Source organism: Cinclus cinclus, chromosome 6 (assembly GCF_963662255.1).
Source record: "Cinclus cinclus chromosome 6, bCinCin1.1, whole genome shotgun sequence".
In the NCBI taxonomy this organism is placed as follows: Eukaryota; Metazoa; Chordata; class Aves; order Passeriformes; family Cinclidae; genus Cinclus; species Cinclus cinclus.
Genome location: NC_085051.1, coordinates 11,766,259 through 11,780,335, shown reverse-complemented (window position 1 = coordinate 11,780,335; position 14,077 = coordinate 11,766,259). Strand labels below are relative to the sequence as shown.

General features: G+C 43.2%; 1 protein-coding gene across 4 annotated transcripts in view; it reads right to left on the bottom strand.

Moving 5' to 3' along the window:
- DENND2B (DENN domain containing 2B) overlaps positions 1–14,077 on the bottom strand; it is a 60,700-nt gene that overhangs the window by 30,308 nt on the left and 16,315 nt on the right. Inside the window, exons 5-10 of one of the 4 annotated variants that reach the window (XM_062494443.1) lie at positions 12,073–12,288; positions 10,437–10,533; positions 9,453–9,497; positions 7,035–7,219; positions 6,298–6,407; positions 4,777–4,846 (exon numbers count right to left, since the gene is read on the bottom strand). In XM_062494443.1, the coding sequence (XP_062350427.1) occupies positions 4,777–4,846; positions 6,298–6,407; positions 7,035–7,219; positions 9,453–9,497; positions 10,437–10,533; positions 12,073–12,288 (723 nt within the window). The remainder of the gene's footprint in view (positions 1–4,776; positions 4,847–6,297; positions 6,408–7,034; positions 7,220–9,452; positions 9,498–10,436; positions 10,534–12,072; positions 12,289–14,077) is intronic. The other 3 variants (XM_062494446.1, XM_062494445.1, XM_062494444.1) reach the window with 3 other exon arrangements.

Sequence of the window (14,077 nt, the reverse complement as noted above, 5' to 3'; positions counted from 1 at the left end):
TTGGGCTCTGGGTGTGCCCATCAGTACCAGTGTAACCTCCTCTCTTCACAAAAGGGAGCTCTCCCAAGTTGCAGGCTGTGCTCTGAAAGGTAGCCACACAGTCTTGGAGTCATGTCCTCCATCCAAGGCTCAATTCCTACACACAAAAAAATAGGTCCAGATGAGGAAAGCAAAAGGATAAATAGCCCAGCTGAGAGGCACCCAAGTGACTCTGACTTGGTGCACTGCACTGCTCCTGAAAGGAGAGAGATGGAGGGGATGATGTTTTGAGTTTGATTTGTTTTGTTTTTGTGGAGCCCAGGGTATTTTCAGCCTTAGTCCAGTATCAGAGAATTAAAATGCTAATGAGTTTTGATGATAACAAGACAGTTTCCCAAAATGATTAACATAAACTGACAAGAACTAGGCTGAGATGGAGAAGATGAGCTCTGCATCCGTGCTGGTCCACACACGGCTCAGCACAATCTTTTTTATAGTGAGTTTAATCTGAATATTACTGACAAAAGCCGACTCCAAAATCTTCGGCAAGAGAAACAGGAGGTTTTGCTCCAAAAACTAAGCCTGCCATTTTTCTCTTTCAAATTCCACCTCCCTGTGCCTGGATTCTATGGAGCCTTCAGAGATCTCCTCTCAGTCTGCCATAGCCCTGAGCTGTGTGAGGGAAGTGGCCTTTGCGAAGCACATGCACTAGCCAGCATATCCAGAAACAGAGATATGCCTTAGTGATGCCAGGAATCAGAACAATTCAAACACTGGGAGGCTAAAGTGAACAGTCAGTCACAAAACAGTTTTCGGTGGAGGCTCTTGATTCCTTGTTAGGGCCAATCCAAATTCTGACCATGAGAAAACTGTGGGTGTTGTAAACCCAAAAGCACTTCTTAAAGACTTCTTGTTCTGAGAAACATGAACTTTGGGTGCCAGAGCACTCAGTGTACACAGGGCTGTCAAACTGCTCGGGCAAGGGCAGGATGGAAGGGACCAAGGAGAAAAAAGGGTTTTCCAATGAGCTTTTTGCAGCTCCATAAACAGTCTGCACCCCACAAAAGTTGCTTTCACACATTAATGAATGCCCTTCTCCTGCCTCCAGGAAATGCAGGATGTCAGGTTAGTCCCACCTAACAACTGCTTTCCATGTTTTCAGGTGCACAGTTCACATTCAGGCATCTGCTCCTCCATAGACTCCTGGGGCTGGCTTGTCTTAGCCCAGAAAAGTGGTGCAGGATCAAATTTTATGTGAGAGGGAAGAAAGGCGTAGGATGAAACAGCCCCTGCAAGGGTGCCCAAGTCATCTCTGCTGCTGACATGTGCACTCACTAGAAAAGTTGTTGCAGGATTGCCTTGGAGGTATCAAGATGTAACTGGAAAATTTCATGCTATCTATGGAAATGCAGACTGTCTGCTGTGGGACAATAGGTTACATTCCATTCTAATCCTGTTCCAAAATGAAACAAAACAATACAAATACATTTAAAGGGGATACTGTACAGGATTTGTTGAACAAACAAAACATAATTGTCACTGTATCCCTTGAGGTAGTTTTGGCACACAGACCCCCCAAAAAATTCTTGAAGAATCTGAGATCTGAAGGGAAAAAAAAGGGGAACAGTTTGTTCATATCACAACATGCCAAAGGAGAGCAAGGCTGACAAAACACAATTGTTCCCTAAATGCAGGAATCTGTACATCAGACCCTGCAGAAGAGCAGCCAGCCATCCTCACAGGATCAGGCTGCCTGGCCCAGCCAGCCATGGAGCTTATGCCAAGGAGGCTGCCAATTGCATCAGAAGGTGTGAGACACCTCTTGCTGGGTATGACAAGAGCATCCCTCACCAGGACAGCTGGGGAACATTTTCTAAGGAATTAGCCTCACAGCAGTTGGCTTGGCTTAAAGTGGAGCAGTTTATAAGAATTTTAGAGGGTTTTCATGGTTCTGTGTTACAGTGTGGCCTCGCCTTTCTCTCACATAATGCCTGCTAAAACCTGCATGTAGTTCCCAAGTTATGGTTATTGCATTTGACAGAATTTGCAGGCCGGGAATGGGACTAATTGAAGGAGATGCTGTGCCCTCCTTGACATCAGAGCCATCCTGGCATAAGTTTCCAAAACCTGCTCAGAAAATTGGACCCCCAAACAAAAAAAATCTGCTCCTGGTATATAAAGAATACCTGCAGGATTTACCTGCTCCTTGCTGACTGTACAAAATCTGTGTTTTCTGTAGAGATGAATCACACCAAGGCACACACCGTGTCACACCACACACCAGCCTTTGCAGGGGACATGGAATTGTTACACTTCGTGAGCTCAGCCAAGCTCTGTGGAAAAGGCACTTCAGGCAATAACCCAGGTTCCACAGGTCTTCCAGCAGGACAGAAGGAGCTTGCAGCACCCAAATAAAAGATCTCTGTTACCTATCCCCTCTCTTTCTAATCAGAAGGACATGGCTGGGTTTGCCCCACAAAGGACAAAGCTGGTCAAGTGCACTGGCATTACTCCTTCCTTTGCTTGGCTGAGTAGGCTGTACCAGTGGGATGAGACATGTCAGCTTCTCTCTGCCAGGGTCTGGAACTCACATTAAGCAACCTGAATTAAGTGATCACCCAAGGTGGCTGCAGCAGATCTGCTGTATAACTGGCTTTACAATTATTAGATAGATTTAGCAAAGCAGTACTTATTTTTCCTTCTTGTTTTTGCTGTTTATTGATTTTTGCCTTATTCAGCGGAGGATAAAAATCTCCAATGCTGTCTCAAGCCACAATTATATAAAAGTGTGCACTATTGATTTAATTTTTTCCCTGGTATTTCCTAATATACTCATCTTTTGCAACAGCTTGTGCACCAGCTGAAAGTCAGTGTTCTATTTTTATGTTGTCCTTAATGTAGGATGAATTTCACTGAGGTTTAAATGAGCAAAGAAGGCCTATATTAAGGTTTCATTGCAAAACTGATTCAACACTCCTGTGTATACAGTTTTTTGTCTTTTATTGTCTCTGGTTAGTTCAGTGTCAGCATGGTCCTGGACCAACCATTTGGCATTTCACAAAGGCAAGTTCTGTGCATGATTACAAATTTACTGACATTCTCAGAGAGATAAAAGTCTTAAACCACCTTCACCTGGTAAAATGAAAACATTCCATAATTTAATTCTAACCAACATTTTCTGTGTTTTGTTATTTTTTTCCCAAAGAGATTTTTTTATCCTATTAAATGACAACTCATTTTAAAAAAAATTGAATTGTACTGCTGCCCTACATCTTGTTATGCTTATTTACACCAGCAAGGATGACTTCTAGGTGCTTTCCTTGTTCATCCCTGAGCTACCCCCCAACCAGCCCTAGATTTACTGCAGCACAAGCCTTCAGTGACATTTCCTGCCCACACTTCAACCTTGTTGTGGCCCACTGTGACACACTGTTTTATACAGAGTTCCTGTGATGCTACCTATGGCAAACACCACTCCAGAACTGATAAACAAGTCTTCTGTTATGTTAGCTTAATGAAACTTCTTACAAATAGAGGAAGCACACACAGCAATACCTCCCAGACTGAGCATCTGCTGTCTGCACGCCAAGGGCTTTGCCACAGACAGAGAGCAGGGTCAGACACAAGCAGCAGTGCAGGACAGAGGGGACACAGCTGTGCCAGTGACTGGGAGCTGCTCTGCTGGAAGCTACTGAAGGCAGTGTTCCCTGTTGGGAAGGGAAGGGAAGGGAAGGGAAGGGAAGGGAAGGGAAGGGAAGGGAAGGGAAGGGAAGGGAAGGGAAGGGAAGGGAAGGGAAGGGAAGGGAAGGGAAGGGAAGGGAAGGGAAGGTGCCAGTGTGCTGCCTTACTCTTAGAGTGGGGGGGGAAACACTTATTTCCAAACTGCTGCAGACATTTATTTGGCACACAGAGCCAGCCAAAGACTCCTGCAGCATCCAATGTCCATACAAGCTACCCAGCGCAGTGTGGGTAAGTCATGAGAACATGACAGGAGCTGTGGCTCCCCATCCAGTCACTTCCAAACAGCTCCAAACCTATCCAAGAGGTGACAGGCCAGCGCAGGAACAACCAACTGGTTTCTGCTTTGCTGCCATCCTGTCAGGTGTGGAGGATGGACACCAGAATCCCTGTTTGCATTGTGCTCCATCTCCCTTACCACACTCTCAAGCCTCTGTGCATGCCTCCTCCCCACTGATACACACACACTGCTGTCCTCTCAGTATCAAGTGTCCAAGGATTTCAAGTGTCCAAGGATTAATAAGTGATGAGACAACACTGTTTGTAGGTTCCTCACCTCACCTGTTGACCACCCCTGGTCACAGGGACTGAAAATTGTGTGAGAAACCAGACTTCCCACTGCTGGCACCAGCCTGTTGCATGGTTCTGAGCTGCAGACAGATGAGAGTGGTGGCAGAGTCCTTAAAGATATAAGCAGCTGCCCAAGAGATAAACACTCCTCACACATGTTTAGAAATACCAGCTTTTGCCTTTGTTTCCAGTGTTGTAGTATTTCTGATTGTGCTTGAGAGTACGTAACATAAAGAAATGTATGAAGTAAGTGCTCACACAAGAAACTTTCCACATTCTCAGAAATTCCCTACAAACCTTTGGGATCTATCTGATCAAAATGGCTGTTACAAATTCTTATTTTAATTTGACCTCCTTACATTTCCAAATTTCAGAGTGAGAAAACCCCGTTCCCTTTAACAACCATGAGAGACACCCTCCGTTCAGACTGTGGTTTTGAGATCCTTTTCAAGAGAATTCTGCCCTTTGAAGTGAGGGTGATGTACTTACCAACAGCCTCCTGCAGTACCCGAACCTCCGGCTCCCATCCTCCCCAGTCAGCATGAAAGAGAAGGTCTCACTAGGAGAAAGTGAATTGCCCAGAGCTTATATCAGAACTACAACATGGCTACAAGGTAGATCACTTAGGAAGGGACACTCATCAAGCGAGAGATGCTACCCACTGGAAGGTCTTCATCATTAGGACATAATCTGTGGAAAAATTCTGTCAGCAGTATAGTTAAGGACAACCTAGCTGTCTGATCAGAAGAGATGGGTGCTGAGTGTCAGTGACTGCAGAAGAAACATGAGAATCAGATTTTGAGGGCAATATTCCAGGGCTCTTTTACCTTTAGTTCGATCCTGTCTTGCGACTGAGCTTTGTTCTTACAGGGAGAAATAAAACAACAGTTAAAGGTTGTAATTACAGCACAGGTAAAGGGATGGGTCTGTGAATTTGTGCCTGGGCTGTGAAACATTCCTGACTGCTTTGTAAGTTTTAAACTGCATTATATAACACTTCCTCGTGCTGAAATGCCCAGGTTTGTACAAATAGAGATGTCTCTGGGGAGACCTTATTGTGGCCTTTTAATAAATACATAAAAGGGGCTTCTAAGAAAAATGGGAACAGACTTTATTTAATAGAGTCTTTATTAATAGGACAAGGGGCAATGATTTTCAACTAAAACTGGGTAGATTCAGAATAGATAAAAGGAAGAAATATTTCACAATGAGGGTGGTAAAACACTTGGACAGGTTGTCCAGAGAGGTGGTGAATGCCCCATCCCTGGAAACATTCAAGGTCAAGCTGGAGAGGGCTCTGATCAACCTGATCGAGTCGAAGATGTCACTGGTCATGGCAGAAGGGTTGGACTAGATGGCCTTTAAAGGTCCCTTCCAACCCAAATCATTCCATGATTCCACCCCTTTTGCCTATTCTGTTACTCTATACATTTGGATCAACCAGTTCTCACATATCAGTGCAGGGGGAAAAAATTATACATTTTATTTGAATGAAAAAGAAAATGTAAGCCTGGCTCTCCTTTTCCTTGCCCTTCTTCTGCAGTCATTCATCTCCAATAGAAGGAAGAGAGCTCCTCTGCTGGGACACAGCACAGCTCCAAGATAGCTCTCAGACAGCAACATTTTGAGCCAAATGAAGGGGTAACCTGCAATGTTAGACAAGCACTCTGAGGTGAATGACTTGGGTAGGGGGTGGCCAGGGCCCCGTCCTTTTTAAGATTTATTTTAAATACTTCCATTTATTCTTTTGAGTTTAGCTCTCAGCAGAACCTTCAAGCCTCTTCCCCTCAGCCACACAGGCCTGTGAGGCAGGCAGAATAGGGAAGAAAAAGAACACAGAACTTCAAAAGAAAGAAAAATTAAATACAGCTTCTTGATCACAAAGTGGCCAAGACTCAAACTGCTGCTTCCTTAATTGGGCATTGACGAGGCTGAGGCTGTTACAGTGCACTCCATTCCAGCATCACTCAAGCATCACTCCACAATGCAGAGGAGCTCTGGAGCACTCACCTGTTGTACTCAGAGACAGGGAGCCAGTCCTTGGCATCAGGGAAGCAGAACTGCGGGATAGCCTTGAGGCGCTCCTCCGCTTCCCGCATCTGCTTGGTTGGTCTCTCCAGCTGCCAGGAGAAAAGAGAGGTTCAGACAGTCCCTGGAGAGTCCCTTCCCAGCTCTGCTCAGGGCCAGAGTCACTGAGCAGCTCTGAGAGACAGGCCCCATCAGATTGCCCTGTATTTGTGCTTGGCAGAATGAGCCATGAGTCCAGGACAGGCTTATAGGTGCTTGTACAAAAGAAATTATCACTTGCTAGGGTTTTACTTTTTTCTAATTGTCTGAAACTCTCTTGTTGTATGATGGCCACTTAAAACACAGCCCTAACTCAAATACCTTTCTGCTGCAAGAGCACAAGAGAAATTCCAGAGATCAGCAGAAGTCTTTCCATTGACTTCAGCAAGATTTGGAACAAATCCTAATATAGCCAAAATGACTTTAAAGTGAAATATTTAGAAACTGAATTTAAACACAGTCTTTAAAGAATCCACCATCAGGCCAAATTCCCCAGCTCTGGAAAAGATAAATTCAAAGACAGAGAAAGCTTTCAGTTATCTTCTCTATGCCCTTTGCTTTCTAACACATTGCTTTGAAACAATTCTGAAAGCTCCATTGAATTGGACTTCTATTCATTTTTCCATTTATTCACCTTACTGATCTTAGGAATGAGCTGTACATAGGAATTTTTCTTTTACCTTAGGAAACTGGTATGTCACTTCTGGCAGGTAAGTGTTTTTAGAGGGCTTCTTTTTCAGGGACACTACCACAAAATATTCAAATAACTCCCGCTCCTGCCACTCAATCAGCTCCAGTTCCAGAGTTCGATAACTTGGAGCCCTCTTCAGCATTGACTGGATGTGTACAAGGCGCTGGGTATGAGCTGGCATTTAAAAAGAGAAGGGAATAATAAAAGAGACAGATCATTACCTGAGAGTGTCATGTGTTTGTGTAAGCCACAGCCATTCACAAAGGACTTTCAATTTGCCAGAGTATTATTCCAAGCATGTTCTCCTTTCAAAAGCAAACCTTCTAATTAGCAAACCTTGTGGTCTCCTTCATTAATTGCACCCATAAATCAAAACTCTCTCCAAGTACAGAAGTTATGCAACACTCATTCACTGAAATAATTTGCAGTTCATAACTGCTACCCTGCCAAAGGTCTGGCTTTTCTTCACACATAAGACTGGATTATAAGCCCTTATGTGATTGTGCAAATGCACTGGGGCCTCCAGGGTGACACATCTGAGGTCTGGCTTACCCTGGTAGAAAAGAGTTCAGTGCCCTGTCCCTACACAGCACAGCTTTTTGCTACAGACCACATAAGGCAAGCCATGGAATAATCTCCAGGGAAAGGGGACAGGGAGGAAAGAAGTGCCAATTGCCTCCTCTGGGTTACTTTGTTAGTGCTAATTCAGTTGGGGGATGATCTTAGGTTAATGGTCACTCATGAAGGAAAAGATGTTCCTTGGTCCAGTGACTTGTTGCTTGATATCTATGGAGAACTTGTCATTAAAATCACCACCAGTTCTGGTACACCAAAAAAAAAAAATCATAAAACAAAATCCAAAAGCAGCTCAGTAAAAGCAGCTCCCTGAATACTAGAATCTCTGGGCAATGGTAAAGGAACTGTTGGCAGCACACCCCAAACCCTTCAGGATCTACTCACTGCCACTGCCCACAACTTCCAAAGGCTGACTGGCCCTTGTGACAGGAAAATAAGGTGTCATAAGCACTAAGGGAAAGCCCTCAATGACCAGCCCTCATGCATCTGGTTCAACAGAAAAATTAAAAATTCCTCTGATAAAGCACTTGCGTCTCAATGTGACTGCACAACTAAGGAAGCTAAATCCCCAGAAACAACCTGCCTGCTCCTGCCTTGAGGCAGCCCCACACTGCAGCCACTGTTTCATCTGCTTGTTAGAGGTGAAAACCAAAAAGCCCACCCCACCAGATGGGCACCCAGGGAGTCCTGTCGTGCTACACATGACAAGGGGGTCTTTAGCTCAGGATGCCCTGAGAGCATCAATGTAAACACAAGTCACTCAGGAGCAGCTGGTTAGAGAGACATCAGAATGAAGAGCCTCTGTTCCAAAACAACGGGGAGAAGCCTCCCAGTTTCCAGTGAGATCGGAATATCTTCCCAGTAACAAGAGAGGGGCCAGGCCCTGTTTATCTTCTTTCATGGCCTATGAGAACAAGCAATCTCTCTACTTTCTGACACAAAGAAAAACAGAACTGCAAGTGCTTTTGAGTTGGTACAGGTGGGCAAAGGAGCAAGGAGTCACTTTCCACACATCACCGTACAACACTGCATACAGCCTGTTTTGGATGGTCTTACCACCACCTATCTGGCACAAATCTGTTTCCCTAAGACAATGTTTTCCAGAAAGTTTTGCTGTCTGTACAGTAAGCAGGTGTCATCTGTACTAGGTAGCCATGGATGATTGCCCCATATAAGAGCTCCACATACTTGTCTTTTTTTACCCCTCACCTACTAACAACGTGATGGACTTTTACTAATGAAATCTGTTGCTGCTGTCTTCAACATTTTTAGGATCTTATAGGCCTCTTCTGTATCAGGATTTAGGAAAAGGAGAGATTAATTTACTGGCCTGACCCAGGCAGAGTTTGTGCAGGTGCTGATAAAGGAATTTCTACAATTTGTAGACTGCATACTTCTAAAAGAGTCTAAGCACCACAATACTGGATCAGACCCAGATCCTTGCCTCCAACAGCAGTGAGCAGTAAACCCTGAAAGCAGCATGTGAATAAGAAAGGAGCATCTTTATCCAATCTGATCCCTCTAAGCCTGCACCCAGTAGTCAGTCTGGAATAGATCATCATCTCTGAAGTGGCTGACAAAGCCAATCTATCAAAGGTCCTGTTCTTCATTAAATGACCCAGTTACCAAATCCTCGTTAGACCTTCACAGCTCATTTTGTCCTTGCTTTCCACATTCATGCTCCTGTATTGGAACTTTGGGAGCTCTGGAGTTAGGAAACAACAGAGAATATAGGCAATGGGCAGGAACAATGTAGCAGTAGCAGGAGAACATACATGGATAAGGTCTGTGACAGGGTCTAACTAGAAGTCACTGAAGGCTGATCCCTTACCTTTAAACCTGTCATCTGAGTCACTCTCACTCTCGCTGTTCTCATCTGCAGAGGACAGAGGGGCATCAGTTAATGCAAAACCAGAGCAAACAAACTCAGTTCACTGGACTGCAGCTGGGAAAAATCCTATCTCACATCTCTGAGCTTTGTGATACACACATGCACTTCTCCTCAGTCTTAAAATATCTTGAAATAAACAGTTTGAATTACTCCTTACATTGTGTTTTCCTTGGATTCAGTTTCAATATTGCTTGAGAGTAAGAACTTCATTTTGATGAAAGGGCAAAATTCATTCTCCATTACAGCAACGGTTTGCACTGAATCCCCATCTATGCTGACCTGCAAAAGTGTCATCTGGAAAACAGGTCTTAACCCTTTCACTTCTTGTTTTCAAGTTTTTTCTTTTTTGTTTTTTTTTTTTTTCAAAGTTGTGCAGCACTTGAGAAGTTAAAGTAAGCCTTATGAGCTTTGTCTGCCTGGACAACATTCCTGATCACCAGAACTCACCAAAACAAGTTAGAGTTAATAGGCAAAAGTAACCTTATGACAAGATGTGTAACTGAGGGGTTCTTGTATTAAAGCCCTATTCTTATACAAACAGGGCCTGAATTTCCTTTTTGGCCCCTGTTTTTCCAAAGCAATCTGAAGCACAGGGTGAGTTACACAATGTGAGTGCCAGGAAAAAGCATGCAAGAACTCCAGGCTCAAAACTGAATTTTGGACAAAATTTACAATAAATGTGGATTGAAGAAGCAGCTGGGTAAGTCTAGCTGACCATGGGATTAACAAGATACACAATACTGAGAACCTCGTTTATTTTTAGCTCATCGCCATTTTCTCCTCTTGCAGAGAGAAAATTATCATTGTTCACAGAAAAAAGTTCTAAACTAACTGGAGTCCAGGGTAGATGTGTAGGAAAGAAGGAAATTGATTAATCCTGTAGTATCCAAATGGATTCACTGAACCATGACACCTGTACCATACCTCGTAGGGATGCTGTCTCAATATTGGACATAGAAAGTTTTTTCAGTCGTTTTTTCCCTCTTTTTGCACTGTAGATGGAATTGATTCTTTGGACAAGCTGCATAACAAGAAAATGAGGAGTCAGTAAGACTAAATATTTTTCTGCCAGGAGACTTTCAATTAATGTATTCAAACAAAACATGGATGATAGACCAGCTAATGCAGAAAATAACTGTCTGCCCCAAAAATACCTGGGATGATGGGAAATATTAATGAGATTATTTGTGTTTATGGTCTTCAGCAAGAGGTTGGAATTACTAAGAATTCAGCATTAAACAGATTATAGTTTCAAGAGAGTCACAAATATGTAACAATTAATCTTCATGATGTTTTATAATCAGAAATAGTATATTTCATTCCACAGCAGATTTCTTCATAGAACTATAATACAGTTTGCAAAAGCTGTTTCACCTCAGCTTCCAGAGAGAAATAAACTGAGTGAAAGGATACAATTTGCTATAGACACAGCAGAAGGGCAGTAACAGCACTGACTGAAACAAAACCGCTTTAGGTTTTCCTTCTAAAAGCCAACACTACCTCCATTTAAAAAATTATATTCTCCAGGAATATGTGATCTTGAAAGGTAAAGTAGTAAGAAAATAGAAATTCCCACAAGATTTGCAATAAAATTGTGAACATTCATATGCTGAAATCATAATTTCACATAAGCAGAATATCTGTCCCTTCAATTTAAAAAATTGAGTATAAAGTTAATAGTCAAACTTTCCAAGTTTTACTCAAAATCAGGTAGTAAGTTACTCTGTAAGTAACCCTATGATTTTGTCCAGAGATATGTGCCCATTTGTGAAGTATAGCAATATATTCCATGAAAGTAAAAATACAGTAAATATTAAGGATGTAGGATTAATTTCCTCATTAAACAGAATTTCCAACAAAATCACAGAAACAAAAATCTCCCTCTATTCACAGTATTTATAGCCATGTACTTTAAAATATGCTCTCTAATAAGAACAGGAAAGAGTTGAATATACAGTAAAAATCAACTTTGTTCACAAGCCAAAATAAAGCATATTGACAGTTCTCCCCTCTCTATTGCTATTGTATTGTTGGTTTTTTGGTTGTTGTCTTGTTGCTTTGGGTTTTTGAAAAGCTCCTTGAAAAATGAAAAATTAAATTTTACTTCAAATCCATCAAGATAGCATGGTTATCAGGATGGGGTCAGTTGTGAGTAGATGAAGGGATATCCATGAGACCAATAAGTTACTTTCCTGGAAACAAATGATGGGGAAATAAACCACTTCAGATGTTGCTGCATGTTATAAATAATAATTGCTTGGCCATTACCCATCCCAGATCTTAAAGATATATACACAGCAATGCTCTGGTCCACAGAGCTTAAAGAAGAGTGTGGAAAACAGAACTGCCTTAAAATCTTTTCTGTGCAAAGATGGCCATCAGATGTTTGCTCCTCCTGGAGAACTTGGAAGTTAGCTCTTCTAGGGAAGGAATTTTGATCTAAATGTTCCTTTAAGGCACAAAAAGAGCTTTAAGTGATGACTAAAGGCCGGCTACAAATCCACAAGCTTTCGCAGACAGGTGAGCTCTCCTCAGCCCAAGGCTGATGACACCCCAGTACCTTTGGGATCCTCCTGGCACGCCGCGTGGACAGCAGCTCGCTGGCAGTGCTCAGGCTGTCCTCGTTGAGGCTGGAGGGGGACGAGGGGATGCCCAGCTGAGCCAGCAGCAGCATGTCATCGTGGCTGTGCCGCTTGGGCAGCCGCGGCAGGCGGTGGCTCTTCCTCTCTGACCAGTTCCCAACGCGCAGGGAGTGGCTGCTGGCCTTCGAGGGCAGCTGCAGCGACAAGAACAGACTGAGCTCTTCCCCTCTTGGCAACACCTCTGGGGCAGAGGCAGCTCTCGTGACACAGTGGTGGCCGCACAGGGACACCGTGCCAGGTGAGCCACAACTCCGCAGGACGTGTCAAGAGAGGGTCTCAGGTCACGGTGAAGGGACAGGCGTCAACCTCGATGACTTTAAAGTTCAAAGAAAACAACACCTTTTCTGACCTGCTACGTTTACAACACTGTTTCTCCTGCTGCATTTGATGCCCCCACATCCCACCAATTCTTTGAGCCCTAAAATCTAACTTGAAGGCTTGGCTGACAGCAGAGCACTGACCCAACAGGCTGGTCCATTCCTCTGACTCGCAGGAGTGAAAATAAAAAGTACACAATTCAGTGTAATATTAATTCAGTGAAAAGGTAATAACTAAAATAGCAAATTCAAGCTATTTTATCCAAGCAAAAATAAAGTAGAAGAATCAAGCTTGTTCTATTTTTATGGTGTTAAGAAGTTTTAGGACCTGACAATCAGCAGAGGTGCAGTTACAACCCTCCCTGCATTCCCAAAGAATTCCCTCTAAAACACAAAACTGTTATCACTGCAGGGCAAAGGGAAAATCTCACAGAAGGATTAAGCACCAGGTAACATCTGTCTTTAAAAAACTGGGGGTCTTTTGAAGCAGTCCTAGGAGCAACTCTGCCCAGCTCCAGGTGTCTGCCTTCTCCCAAACACAAACACTGTAAGGAAGCTTCAGCAGCATGTCCAGGAAGAAGTACTATTATGTCAAGCATCTGTCATTTGGCATATGCTAACATTCTATCAGCTCTGTTGCAAGCCATAAACCTGCAGCAATAAATGTCCCATTTATTGTGTGACTGATTGTAGTGCCATCCTACCTGGGATTAAGCACAGGTGTTTCTGTGGAGAGGGGCTGCATCACAAATACACTGTCATCATAAAACATTCCTTTCATACCTGGTGACTTCAAAAACTGAAAATAATCAACGGGAAAAGAAAATGCACAAGGATTCAAAACAACCACACCACCACCAGTGTTTCTCTAACACCACAGGTCAGCATGCCAGGAAAACTGGTGGCAGTCTATACTTTATTGAAAGTAATTCTTTTTGGAGATGATTGTTGGAAGCTTGCTGACCTTCTGATCTCTTCCATCTTGTTTATCATCATCCATGACTGAAAAGTTATGTTGCTAACCCAGCTGTGTTGCTATGATGGAAAAACTGGCTGATAAATCATTGCCAAAACTACCATTCTTCAGAAAATTCAGACTTTTCTATTTCTGGTCATTGGAGAATTACCCAGGCCCAAAGCTGACCCGCTCTTGGTGTCTCTTCATTTTAAATATCAGCAAAATGACAGTGCAATTATAGCACAACTAACTCCTGTCAGGGCACTCCCAGCAGCATTTCCAAAAGAAGCTACCAGAATAAAGACAGCCTGTTGCAAAGGGTACCAGAGAGCTCTTATTTACTGAACAACTTTATGGAAGCCACTTAAATCTGTAAATTCTTTGGTAACTCTCTGTTAAACAGATAACACTGGCCAGTGTTCTATGTTCCTATGGATCTGTATGGTTCCCAGCCTAATGACACACCCTCAAGGATCCTCTGGATGCTGCACACCTCCTGTTAACACACACACAGCCAGAAATCGTTGTTATGCACCACATCCCACTGTGAGGGACGTTCCCCTCTTGTCCTCATGACTGCAGTGCCTGTTTCTCCTTACTCTGCCTTATTACCACTTTCCACTTGCTCCTTTTCCAGCAGCTTTGTTG